The 13,886-nt window shown below is 33.0% G+C and overlaps 1 protein-coding gene across 1 annotated transcript; it reads right to left on the bottom strand.

Moving 5' to 3' along the window:
* Positions 1–3,601: 3,601 nt before the first annotated feature.
* Positions 3,602–5,415, bottom strand: LOC149386083 (putative cyclin-D6-1). Its single transcript, XM_089626070.1, has 6 exons — positions 5,070–5,415; positions 4,907–4,993; positions 4,710–4,805; positions 4,429–4,627; positions 4,197–4,327; positions 3,602–4,103 (listed from the first exon to the last, which is right to left on the bottom strand). Exons 1-6 carry the CDS (start codon positions 5,250–5,252, stop codon positions 3,873–3,875), a joined length of 927 nt encoding a protein of 308 aa, XP_089482196.1. The 5' UTR covers positions 5,253–5,415; the 3' UTR covers positions 3,602–3,872.
* Between the last annotated feature and the right edge of the window lie 8,471 nt (positions 5,416–13,886).

Here is a 13,886-nt window from a genome sequence, read left to right as displayed (position 1 = left end):
AAATCTCCTTCTCGTGTTCTTATCGGTTAAGGTTTATCCAGTTTTTCATTTTATTTCATTTAGTCTAATTATTTTTCCATTTATTTTTTAAAATTAATTTTATTAGTGTTATGGTTTATCCCAAGGGTGGCCCAGTTTTGTAGAGGTCCAATGACTTAGACAAGCTCAAGTCCACCACATATGCGCGCTGTTGCCGCCATTCGTCCGGGCAAGTCGGGTTGGAATGAGCTTGGCCCTTCCCTCTATTTTTTTCCTTCCAAATTTTAATTTTTATTTAAAATAAAATAAAATCATTTAATTAATTGGTGTTGTAACTGTGCACTTACTGCAGCGGTTAATTGTTTGTAACCGAGATTTAATGGTTCGTATGAAGGCTGAATGGTATAAACCGTGATCTTTATGTCAAAACGGTTTTTTATTTGAATGTCATTAAGGTGCCTTCATGGAGCATTAGTGAGCAACAAGTTTTGTTCAAATCCGTTCATCGAAAAGCCTAAAAAAGGCAGTGTCCATCTCTCATTATGAACACACCAACACATACTGAAACTAAGTGTTCTTTCTCTCCTCTCTCCCTCCAGAAATTTGAGTACCTTTTTCTTTTTGTAGTCCGGTGGTAGCATTCAGACCGAGGTTCTAGTTCGCCGAAGTCGAGTCTTTTAGTGTATAGCTCGTCTTTTTCCGTCATTGTATCATGGGAGGCTTTCGCTCAAGTATTCTGACACCTGTGGAAGGGCGATAAAAAGCTTCAACGAAATCGTCCAGCAAGCCTCGACGCTTTCTCCCTTTTCGATTCTCCTTCTTGTTTTCATATCGGTTAAGGTTTATCCGGTTTTGCATTTTATTTCGTTTTGTGTAATTGATTTTCCATTTATTTTCTAAAATTAATTTTATTAGTGTTTTGGGATTGTTTTATTTAATTTCTTGCAATTTATCTTTATATCTCGCCAAGGTTATTCTAATATTTCTAACAAACTTTACGCAAACTAATACGACAACCTCGACATCAAATATAGAGCCAAAGCTTGCTACAAGGCAGCGACTCACTCCCTTAACAAATATAAAACACGAGAAAGCATTGAAATTAATGGACACTCGTTATTTTAGTAGAATATATATCACTGAGATTTGGAGAAACGAAAGTTAGAGAGGTAGCAGTGTCTATGCTCTTATTTGTGTTCATCTATGCTTTAAGCTATTAGGTTCACAGTCCTTGAGTCAACTATGGTAAAATGAGTTAGAATACTCTTGTAGTAAATTTGTGCATTTAACTACAAGCTCACAATCCCAGTTAGACTGTGACATCTTTCGGATTCCAAAAAACTTATGAACAGTTGAGTGATTAAATTAAAAATACAACGTGGATTTAGATGGCCGCAAACCGAATTTTCTTCCACCACCACTTTACCCGGCCATACACACGGTGATAGAAGATAAGAGGAGAAACTTTGCTTGGTGGTGGCACGGCGAAATCTGGCCGAACTCTAATTGGAATGGTGCCTAAGTTTATGGCCCGCGACTAGTACATAGCCGTGGTGCTACCCAAACTCTAAACCACCGTGTTGGGCGGCTCCGGCCACCATATCCAATTTGTTTGAGCCATTCTCTTTAAATTGTTTAACATAAACATTAGTGAAAGAAAAATGAATTTTGGATTCGTACTTTCTTCTAAAAATGATTTTGAATCTCCGGTCCATGGTCACTTTGAAAAAAATCAAATTTAAAACTTTGTACTTTGCTTATTTTCAAACTTGTCTTCCAAAATTATGATCATACCACTTCGCAAAGGTATAAACATATCATATCACCTATTTTGAAATCAAATGGCTCTTGGATTGTTTGAGTGGGACGGTAAAAAGTCGAGTGACAACTGAATATTTCCAAGGTCGATTGTGCTTAGCGCAGCATTCATATAATTCTCATCCACTATATAGCGTATGTTAAGGTAAATTCTAGAACTCAAAGTCTTATACAATTGAAATACATGAAACTTGGTTTCTATGATTCAATGCATATAATCTACGTTACAAAAACTAAGCGATGACCCCAACACCAATTCAATGACTAGGGACGAAAGACTAAGAGTCACCCTGGTGCCTTCTCCTAAACAAGAATACTCTGAATTCACCAAGTCTAAGGAATTGCTTTTAGCTAGTTCATAAAGAGATGTTATTGTGTCAAGGCTTTCCTTAGGGTGATTGGCATTAAAGTACTCTCATATGAAGACTGAAGAGTTGGTTGAACACTAAGGCTCTATCTCAAGTAACCCTCTATACAGGCTATGCAAAAGAACTAGAGTGATCAAATCAAATGGTGATTAGCCAAGCTATATGTTCTTAAAATATAAATATAGCTAAGCTGAATAACGTGTTGTGTCACTCCTATGAAAGGAGATTAAACATGGTCACGCCCCTAGGTAAAATTGCTTAATCATTTTTACTCATAACACCATGAAATTGAAATGCCTGTAAGATTTTAACATTTCAATTATACTCTCTAATTGTTTTTTCAAAAGTAAAAGACTTAATCATTGATTTGTTTCAACTTATTGTTTAAATCAAAATGTCTCTTTCTCCACTTGCTACCATTCTCTCCCCTAACAAACTTTTATGAGAAAATCATATAGACTAGAAATGTAACCTTGTAATCGTCTTAACTTACAAGCACAAATGGGCTGCCCTCCCAAGCCGAATGTTGATTCGACGCAAGAGGTCAAAGATACCGACTTTGCATGGATAGGTTCAACGAAGTTGCTCGTTGCTACATTTTAGCATCGATGAGTAATGTGTTACAACAACAACTTAATTAAGGGGCGTTTAAACTATTGAGGATATGCTCTTCAACCTCCATGAGATGTTTGGAGCACAAATGGCGTCAGGCTAGGCAACAAGCTGTGAGGCGGTTCATGAACTGTCTCATGAAACCTTGAGTTCTTGTTCGTGACCATATCATGCTAATCATAAGTCACTTGAGCGACATGTAGATCATGGGTTTCCGAATTGATGGAGATTCTAAAATAGATATATGATCATAGAGACTCTGCCCGACACATTTGATTGCCACAAGCTTAACCACTCCATGAACATAGAAGACTTTTTGAGCTTAAGCATGAAAAAATAGTTGTTAATTTCACACCACCTCCAAAGTGGAGGTCGTGGGTTCAATCCACACAAGCAGCAAAGCTGCCTTAATTTTTTTTTTCTTTCAAATTTTGGAAAAAGATGACAAAAAATATAAATTAAATATATATATATATATATATATATATATATATATATATATATAAACATCTATTATTTACGATGACGAACCCAAATTAGCATGTTTCAATATCTTTAAAAAAAAATTAGGATCGTTCCGGTCTCGTCTAAACCACGATCTCAATTTGGAAACTAAATTTGGTTATTTTAAATTGGTGACAAAATCAGACCAACGTCCTAAATTAGATCTAAAAAACAAACCATTTTATCCAATCAGATTTATGTGTTTTTCACAGCCTGCTGACTGAGTGGTAAAGAAAGAAAGAGCATCTATATATCAAAATATTGGGTTCCTTCAAAGTCAAGACTCTTTACATACTTTCCTCTTTTAAAAAAAAAAAAAAAAAAAAAAAAAAAAAAAAAAAACCCTATAATTATAACACAAGCATATAACACAAAATCCAAGCCCCCCAACATGTAAGAAAAGAAAAAGGGGACAAAAGGGTCTGTTCAGCATTGAAGCCCCACTGTTTTTCCCATCACCAAATCCCATAATGAAAATACAACTTTTATTTATTTAATTACCTAATATCTTCTTTTATATGTCATCTTAACGGGGAAAAAAACAGAGATTCGATTGCTCGTGAAATTTCCAAATCTATTGAACTAACATAATCAATATGGACTAAACTGTGAAATCTCGAACCCACCGTTATTAGTACTATTACCACTGCCACTACACACACCACTCAATCTACGTCGTTTATTCTCTTCCGTCGACGATTTTATTGTCGTTTCCGTACAAGTCTCACTCATCTCCGAGACCATGGATTTCGGTGATATTACATTACTCTCCATGTTCAACAACATTTCTTGCATCACACTACAGCATTTCCGCAAACTCTCCTGTAAAGTAAAAGAGAAAAAAAATAATCAGTTAACAGTATATTAATTATTAATTTGACAATAATCTTTTACTATTAAATTTTGACTAATTACATTATTCACGTAATGGCAAGCCGAGAAGTAGGCTTCAAAGCAAGCGAACCGAGTCGGGAAGAGCTGGCGAGACGCAGAGAGAATCGCCGATGCCGCGATAATCGATGGCTTGAATTCCAAAAACTTCACATCTTTCGAAGCACAAATAGCAAAAATCCACATCATTAATTATTAACTATTATTATAGCTACTATTATTTCTATTTTTATTAGCAGAGTATATAGAGAGTTACCTGTTTGGGATGCGAAGACTATGTCGGAAGCTCGGTCTCGGAGCAGCGCAGACTCGGCGTGAGTGAGCTCGAACGCCGAGAGAAAGAATGAGAAGAACGAGAATGGCGTGACCGATCTCATTCGCCAGCTCAGCACGTCGAGAACCAGACTCTCCATCTTCCGAACCGTCTGAGGCTCGAACGCCGAACCTTCTTCTCTCTGCTTTTAATCACTTAATTAGTATCCCAATTTACTTCAATTATTACACATTGCGTCTCAACTTCAATAATAACTACTTTACCTGGATTTGGGAGAGAGACAAATGAGTGTTCTTCATCTTCGCGGCCAGAGATAAGCAAGCCATTACGAGCAATCTTGAAATCCACGGCTTCCCTTGCTTTTATCAGAGTATAGATATGAGAAAAATTGCGAAGGAAAAAACTGTATATATATATATAAATAGACATATATAGATATGAGAGAAGCGTTTTCAGTTACCGGAATTTCTCGCTTGGATACGTACCGATCCAGGTAATTCACGGCGAGGTACGATATAAAAGGCTCAAAGTTGCAGGAAAATTGTGCCTGAAACCATATATATATGTAGGATTACACGTCTATAGTATTGGATTATTTTTGTTTTCTTTTGAATCTAGTTTACCTGCAAAATGAGAGATGTGGCTTCGGTGCGAAAGGAAATGTAAGAGTCTCTGTTTCTGTTTCTGAGCGAGTCCTTCGATGGCATGTGATCGGATTCGGAGTCGAAAAGATCCGGTACTGTTTCGGTGTTCTGTTCTTCGAAGGTTGTTGTAATAAGAGGGTCTTCACGGTGGTCAAACTCCATATCTTGAGCTTGGTCTAGGTTATGGTTTTTGTGGCGACACAGATAATCATATAATATAGAGAAATGAGAAAGACACAGATATAGAATAGTACTCGAAGAAAGTTTGGAGAGTGTAATAATGAAGGAAAAGAGAAGGTTCGTTTTCTGTGCAGAGAAGAAATAAAAGAAAAAGGAGAAAGAGACAAATAAAGTTAAAGAGAAACTATTACTGTGTCTGTGTCTGTGTCTGTGTGTGCGTGAGAGAGAGAGAGAGAGAGAGAGAGAGAGAGAGAGAGAGAGAGAGGGACTTTTGTTTAAGTCTTCAACTTCAAGTCTCTCTGATTATGAGTCATGAATTATGTTTGCTTCTCAGCAAACTCTTATTATGTTACATGAATGTGGTTTAAAAAGATTTTAAAGGGAAATGGATACTCATACCACCACTCTGTCTCATTATTTATCTTCATGATCTCTGCAATTTTTATATGAAAATATTTTCAATTACTTTAATTTCTAGATTAGTGAAATGTTGAGCATGTTCTGGTTACCGTTTAAAATAACTCAATAAGCATACAGTCGTACTGTGAGTAAGTAACGGATATATTTTTAGAAAATAAAATATTTGTTTAAATATATTAAATTCTGCTCCCCTGATCATGTGAGAAAATGTCAAGTCGTTTACTATACATTGTGTTTCCTAATAATTTTTCATGAAAAATTTAAAGTAATTTTGAGAGCCAGACGCTATGGAAAACAATATTGGTTGAATAGTTTTTTTGTTTATATTTTACTTTTTTTGTAATAGTTTTTATACTTTTGTTGTTTGATGCATTATGAGGACGGGACTTCTTTCTTAATATTTTAAATACTCTGTCGTGAAGGTTAAGGGAAAATGATTTTGCCTCCAAAAGCTTAAATTATATCCTTGTAAATTATCTATGAAAAAGGAAAATGGTGCTGAGATTCTGAAAAAGGAAAGATGCCTCTAGTTTTCTTCTATTTTCATATTAATTATACTATTATATTTAACTCGCTTCACATAAAATCTTCATTCACTAAATTAAATAAATAAAATATGTCGTTGATATTTTTTTTTTACTATTTACCGTAACATATCTAAGTTATCCTTTTACATTTCTTTAGCTTTCTATTGTCTTTTATTCTCTTTGTATTGTATTCTTTTTTTTCTTCAGGTCGGTGTTCACCACACATTCCCTACTTGAACCATATTCGTAGCTTTATCTCTTCATGTCAGATAGACAAAATTTAATTAACTATCACTAAATTAGAGAATGCTCTCAACTAATTTAAAGTACAAATTAGTAAATGTTATTATGTGAATAAATTTTTAGCATTAAAAAGATTATACAAAAAAAAATAAAAATTGCAACTCGTGGAGCAATAAAGAAACCAGCTAGCTAGTGCAAATTTGATAATATATCAAAAAAATTGAAATTATTCTTTTTCATAGAAATTGTGTATCAAAAGCATATTCAAAATTAAAATTTATATTTGCAAAAACTTTGTTTTATTTTTCAATTATATCAAAAACTTATGCAATAAGTATGTCATAAAATTATTATGTCCAATATAATATCTGGCTAAAAATAATCATGGATTTTTCACATCATGTCATCTGAAAAAAAAAAAATATGAAGTACTTCGTGTTAGTTTATTGTTTGTAGCTAACAAACCCTATAAAATTTATATATGTAAATTAACTAAAATTTTAAAAGTGTAACAAAGCAAACTACTACAAGTTACACTATACGAATAATATTTACATTGTCAATAAAGTAAATATCTTATTTACATGAAAAACATGTTAACAGTTATGAGAAATATTTAGCCTAACAAAATATCAAAACTAAAGGAAAACAAAGTTGTAACAAAGAGACTGCGGATTCGACATCATATTAGTAAGAAGTTGTCTAAACAAAGGTAAAATAGTTTAGAGAACTTTTGCATCAGAGTTAAAAACATATCAAAAACTAGTTCATAATTAGTCGATTGATATTTATCATATATATCATGGCTATATAATTAGCCAAAATGTTAGCTAAATATAGCAGCTAGTTCTTAATGATTCTCTCAATTAAACACAAATTACTTCTGTGAAGTACATAAACTTTAAAATTATGGTATGATGTATTTTACATTATCTTAATTAAACTCTGGCTTTATACGTGATGGGAAAAAAAATACCACAACTCCATAACCTTCTCTTATATTAGCTTCTTTAATAGTTTCATGCATATATCAGTCGGATTTTCTCGAGTCTATTTGAATAGCACATTAAGTATGATACTCTCAGTATCATATTTTCCCTGGCTAAACCTTAATGCCTCGCTTATATAATATCAAAATAGTGAGTTAACTTTGGAGACTTATAACTGAAACTAATAGACTGTTTTCGTTAATAAAGTAGTATTATATATGTCGGTAAAATAATTGGATTATCATATGAAGCATATACACTAGCAGACTCAGGTATTGAAATACTCAATAAATTTTTATATTATCAATGAGCTAGCTAGAGTTTAACCCTGGTGGTCCCTTGCGATATATATTATTATCACGCCCACAAATATTTATTATTATTGTTATTAGCTAGAAACAGGTGTGGTATATATTCTCCCAAATGTCCGGGATAAGCGCTGGGTTGATTTAGCAATATAGATATTTCACTAAATCTATACATATATATAAATATATTGATAAATGTAACAGTGCTATTGTACTGCTATACTACCTAGCTGGCACTCCATCTTTTTATTTATTGCTACTTTATCACACTTTTGGTTCTTTACTCTCAAGCATCAACCATATGAGTTTTATGTTTGCAGTTTTGTATTACATAGATAACATACAAATTGGTTTACAACATTTATGATATAATTAGCAATAGGTACTTCATACGTTCTTTGCCAAGTACTAATATGAACTACTGAGCATATTTATAAACGTACAATCTAGCTTTTTGTTTATATATATAGTGTGGATATATAGTTTGTGACGACGAGCCAGACATTATTGGCCAATGCAATTATATTATTTGCATTGAATTTGCAAATATTGTAAAAAGAAATTAATATAAAAGAGTCAAGATTTCATTTCTTTGCTTTCATTTCTATAGATTTCCTAGGGTTTTTGTTCCTTCATTTGAAATACACATGATGGTCGTCGGTGTGGCTGATAATTTTATTATGGGGACTAATATGAAAATATTTTGATGCAGACGGTCTTTAATGAGTTTTTTCTAAATTTTCTTTTTGGGGAATCCTGGTATCTTCCATGAATTAGATTTTGACGTGTGACTTATTTGAGGATTAGTTATTTGAGGATTATTATAAGCAACGATTTTTTCTCTCCGTACATTAAATTATGTGTACATATATGCTGAAGTGTCTCTTGATAGATTTATAATAGTATTGATTGTAAGACTTTTATCTATGTTAGAGCCACATAAAATTAATTAATCAAATTGATGTATATGTATGTCTCATTGAGCTTCATCGAGATTCACTAATATCATTTATATTTGTTGAGAATGTCACTGGTCATTTAGGTTATTGTATGAAGATAATAATTGATTTGTGTTCTTATTTTAAATAAAATCTCCCTGAAACTATACATGACAAACAATGCGACACTTTATATGTCTGTATATGTTTATATAAATTGGATTTAGTATATGTATATATAGGAAACAGTTCGGGATTCTACAGTGGATGAAAGCGACATATCAAAACATAGCGCCTTTGTTTGGATACATCGAAAAATTAAAAATCTTGTCTGTGATAAAATTAGTTAGTGCTTTACTTGCCTATTATATTGTGTTGGATCAGCCCTTGCATGTGACTCACGTTTCCGACATCTTACCAAAGCAACCATATTGAATGTGAATTTGCATTCACACAAGTAGGGCTGTAACTATGAATATCGTTCTTACTGTTTTGGGCCTACTCATTATAACATAGGAGTTGATCTTGTGCTGTTGAAACATTATAACTATTATTGCTCGTCTCAACATATAAAAAAAATGATTCATAGAAGTTTCATGATCCATTTAAAACACCCAATCAAGTCACGGTATTATGCATTCGTTATATATATATATATATGCACACACATAGGTGAGGGAGTCCCTTAATGTAGGAATATTATATTAAATTTGCATTTAATGATCATATTAATCTTTTTCTAAAACTTATCCAAGTAAGATTTTTACATGAAATAGGAGGAAAAAGGTTTTTAGAAGCGACGAAAGTCGCTTTTTAAGAAAAATTTCGCTTCTAAAAGCGACTTCTAATAATCCGTTCTTAAAAAGCCCGTCGCTTCTAAAAGTTGCTTCAAAAACATATGTTGGAATAGGCACCAAGTCCAATCGTATTCCTATTCTCCTCGCAAGATGCATAAAATCGGGTAATTGATTTGTTAATTTTGAAGGCAATATGAAAGAGAAATTGATGCTCTAGTATAAACATAGATTTGTGAAGAATATGACGAAAATGTTCCCATATTTGAAAGAGAATCAACGTGAGAATGTTTATATACAAGTCCACGTTTCTAAATGTTAATTTCTTGAACAGAAGAGGTTCTCTTTTGTGTGCCTCAAGCTTGAGAGGTGCGAATTGCAGATCGGAATTGTGATTTCGAATTCATGTGTGTGCCCACAAGAGACATGTAGGCTACGTCAATTCCAAACTAAAATTAATAGATCGTCTATATTTAAGGGGGGTCATTGGCCTATTATATCAATGATATTTCCACAATAGTTTTTTTCGATTTATTCTTAGTCCTTTGTGGCAACATTGTTGGCCGTATCTAGCTTTCATTGACGACCTTTAAAAACAACATCGTCGCTTCGCAGGGAATGTTTCGTCTCTATTCCAATTTGTTGTAGTGTCTGTAGTGCAATGCGCCTCGGTGTTTCCTCTAAATTTTTCTTTTCCGATTAAGGCTTTATTTAGTTATATTTTACGTATTTTGAATTTTCATTTACATTCTGTCTAATATATGTCTTTCTTTAGTTTTCGTCAATATTATGTGGTTCTGTTCCAATCTTTTATTGATAACTTTATTGTTAATAAATCAATAATGTCCGTACGCAGTTAATGATATCATGTGCGGCGATCTAATGTTTGTAAATAAATATATAATATATATTTATATATAATTAAGGACTAGATTAATCTGTTTCAGTAGTTATGTCCTGGTCTCCCACCCCCTAACAAAATCATAATAATATAATTTCTTGAAATATACGTGCTATATACAGTCCATGTGAATCCTACCTAGGAAATCATAAGGACAAAGGCATTTTTCACATTTACCTGCAGCCATAATTAATGTGCTCGCATTGCTAACAACTTTATTTTATAAGAGAAATGACAAGTTTGAAGTACGGATATATATATATATATATATATATATATATATAGTTGACCAATATGAAAGACTATATAACGTTACTCCCACCAAGTGTTTTCTAGTTGGTATAGCTAGATTTGCATGTCCTTCAATATTTAGAAAATACAAATTAGACAGAGGGGTCTCTTACATTTATTAGTCATGGCAGGTGTGTCACACATAGATATATAGCTTTCATTTCTGCATTCTAGATAAAGAAAGAACCACAGTTGTATATCATCCTCATGTTTAGATCTGGCTCATTTATCAATATCCATATACATATACATGTAGAAAGAGAAAAAGGGTGAGACAGACGAAAAAAAATGCTGAATACTTTAAATTTATATTGTGAAGTGCTTAAAAATAATATATAAAAAAAATATAAATAGGTAAGACAAATAAAAGCTAAAGACTAAACTACTCATATAATATAATAATAATAATCTTACTATATATTAACATCATCCTGCAAACTCATGTCGCGACAACTGTAAATATCGAGAGTTTGTCAAACAAAAAGAAAAACGAGCGCAAGCGCGAAGTAGAGTGAGCAAGTCTTTGTGAAATCTATAAATAAATCTCCAAAACCAATGCAAAATTTGTAAGCAATCAATGCGAGAAATCTCCAAACAACCAATCTAAATCTCCAAAAAAAAATGCAAAATTTCAAGCAATCAACGTGAGAAATCCCCAAAATCAATGCGAAATCCTCAAATAATCAATGTGAATCTCCAAAACAACTAAACAACCAATGCAAAATCACCAAACAAACACCTAAACAACCAATGTGAAGTATCCAATTGACCCATGCGAAATCCTCAAATAAATACCCAAAACAGCACAAATACACACCTATCGAATTCAAAATACCAAAAAATCCAAATACCCACTACAAACTAACCAAACACCCACTACAAAATACGCAATATAAAATTATTAAATATATATTATCATAAAGACAAAAGCCATAATTCAAAATCTCCAAATAGCCAAACAACCCCAAATTATACCCTCGAAAAATTGCAACCAAACAACAACCAAAATACCCAATGGAAATAAAATTGCCCAAAATAATTTGCAGCTCTATGATTCATCCGACAAAAAAACTTTAAGAGCTCAAAACTCAAATCTCACCGTTCAAAAAGTACGTCTAATTGTTATGAACATTTGTCCAAAGTTTGTGTTGATCCAACGGTTGACGAATGCGCAAACTCAATTTCGGTTGGCCTGGTCGAAGGTGTTGGGAAAATAAATTTGCAGTTCATCTCTTCACTCAACAGACCAACTTCAACTGCTGAGAACATCATCTCCACCGTTTAAAATGGACGACTATGTGTCACGAACAATGTGTTAAAATTTCGTGATCATCCAACGGTGAACAAAAGCGAAAATTAAATATTCAGGCTCTGATACCATGATAATTTTGTAAAAGAAAGGGTTGAGAGAGAAACGAAAAAGAGATGTTAGATACTTTAAGTTTACGTTGTGAAATGTTTAATAATAATACATAAAAATATATATATATAAATAGGCAAGGCGATAAAAAAGTAAAAACTACTCTTACGATATAATAATAATAATCTTTAATATATATTAACACATATATATAGTGCAATTCTTATCTGTACTCAATGTTGAATATCCTGTGGGACATTAAATGTCCAATATCTATATCCTGCTTTTGAACGCATTAGTGTATGTATATTGTTTAGACTTAATTTGATGAAATTCTTTTATAGTATAGTCATTTGAAATTATAAATTAATTTATTGACGTGTACAGAAAAATTATCCAATTTAAATAGTATTCATTCCTTAAAAAAATTCTAGTATTTCATATATGTTTAATTAGGGGTACAATAAGTTCCAAATTTTCCTCAATTAACATTTTTATCCAATAATTAATGTTAAGTTTTCATTTTACTACAAAGTAAAAAATCACACCTCAATAGTAAAAATGACACAAAAACAGGATCAAAATCGAGACCTAAGTCTAAAGATAAAAGTACTCGAGGACAAGATCTTAAGACCAAGTGCCCAGGCCATCCGCCCCCTTGCCCAAGCGCTCAGGCAGGGCCGGCCCAAACTCACCGGGGGCTCTAGGCGATTCAATATTTTGGGGCCCTATAATACTAATACAAATTTAAATTTTCAGGGTAAAAATGTAAATTTTTTAAAAAATTGGCCAAAAGTGTAAATTTTTAGAGTAAAAAAATGTAAATTTTCTTAAACATAGGCAAAAAGTGTAAATTTTTTGGGACCCATCCACATATGGGGCCCTAGGCCTGGGCCTGGCCTAGCCCGCCTTAGCCCAGGGCCGGCAGTGCGCTCAGGCCAGTCGACCTCCTCACCTAGGCAAGCCGACCTCCCCGCCTTGCTTTCCCATTGGTATACATTTATTTTGTTATTTGCACAATAATGTAATTCATATGTATATAAGAGGAGATGAATCCCCTATCGCTTATGTGCGCAGAGCAATTATTAATCAAAGACAAGATTTCCATTGAGTTATAAATGTCATTATGCACGAACTTGCAAGCAAAATGAGCTTGATTAATCAGTGTGCTTCAAAATATTGTGATCCTATTCATTATTCGTAGCGTTCCAACGTTTAGCTTGTACGCGACAAGAGTTCCACAGTTTTTACTGTAACGCGACAAAACCTAAGAATTCCGTTTTTTTTTTTTTTTTTTTGTATCGTAAAAATTCTTAGTGTGCCACTAAGAAATGTTAAATATAAGCCTTCATTTATTTTTATTTTTTCAAAAGTAAGAAGGAAAAAAAAAAAGCGATATATAATTAGATTAGACCCCACAATTGGAAAGGACCTAAAGAAGTAGTGGGAAACTTCCGAAGCGCGCGCAAAGCATTTCTTTAACTTCACATTTTCTCTCTTTTTGTAACACAGAAATATAATCTTCATTGAATATTCAAACGGGGTCCACTAAAACAATCACGAGGAATAATGTTGCTAATGCGTATATCGACACGCTTAGCTTACTAACTTATTTATATGTACACATGTATACATTATAGATAGTTGTATCTTGTATGTAATACTACGTCTTAAAGAGCAAAGTACGTAACCCATGACTTTATTCCGTTTACTAGTGTATTTTTTTTCTAGGTCAAATTTGACTTCAGTACGTACGCAGTATATCAACATCACCGATTCACCTTTTATTTGTTCTTTGCTTGTGAATGTCATCTTCTTATACAATGAAATGGATTCTCTATGTTG

This window comes from Urtica dioica, chromosome 9 (genome assembly GCF_054948205.1).
Source record: "Urtica dioica subsp. dioica isolate 48M chromosome 9, U.dioica_male_clone48M_v1_H2, whole genome shotgun sequence".
NCBI lineage: Eukaryota > Viridiplantae > Streptophyta > Magnoliopsida > Rosales > Urticaceae > Urtica > Urtica dioica.
This window is presented reverse-complemented; position numbering and strand designations above follow the sequence as displayed.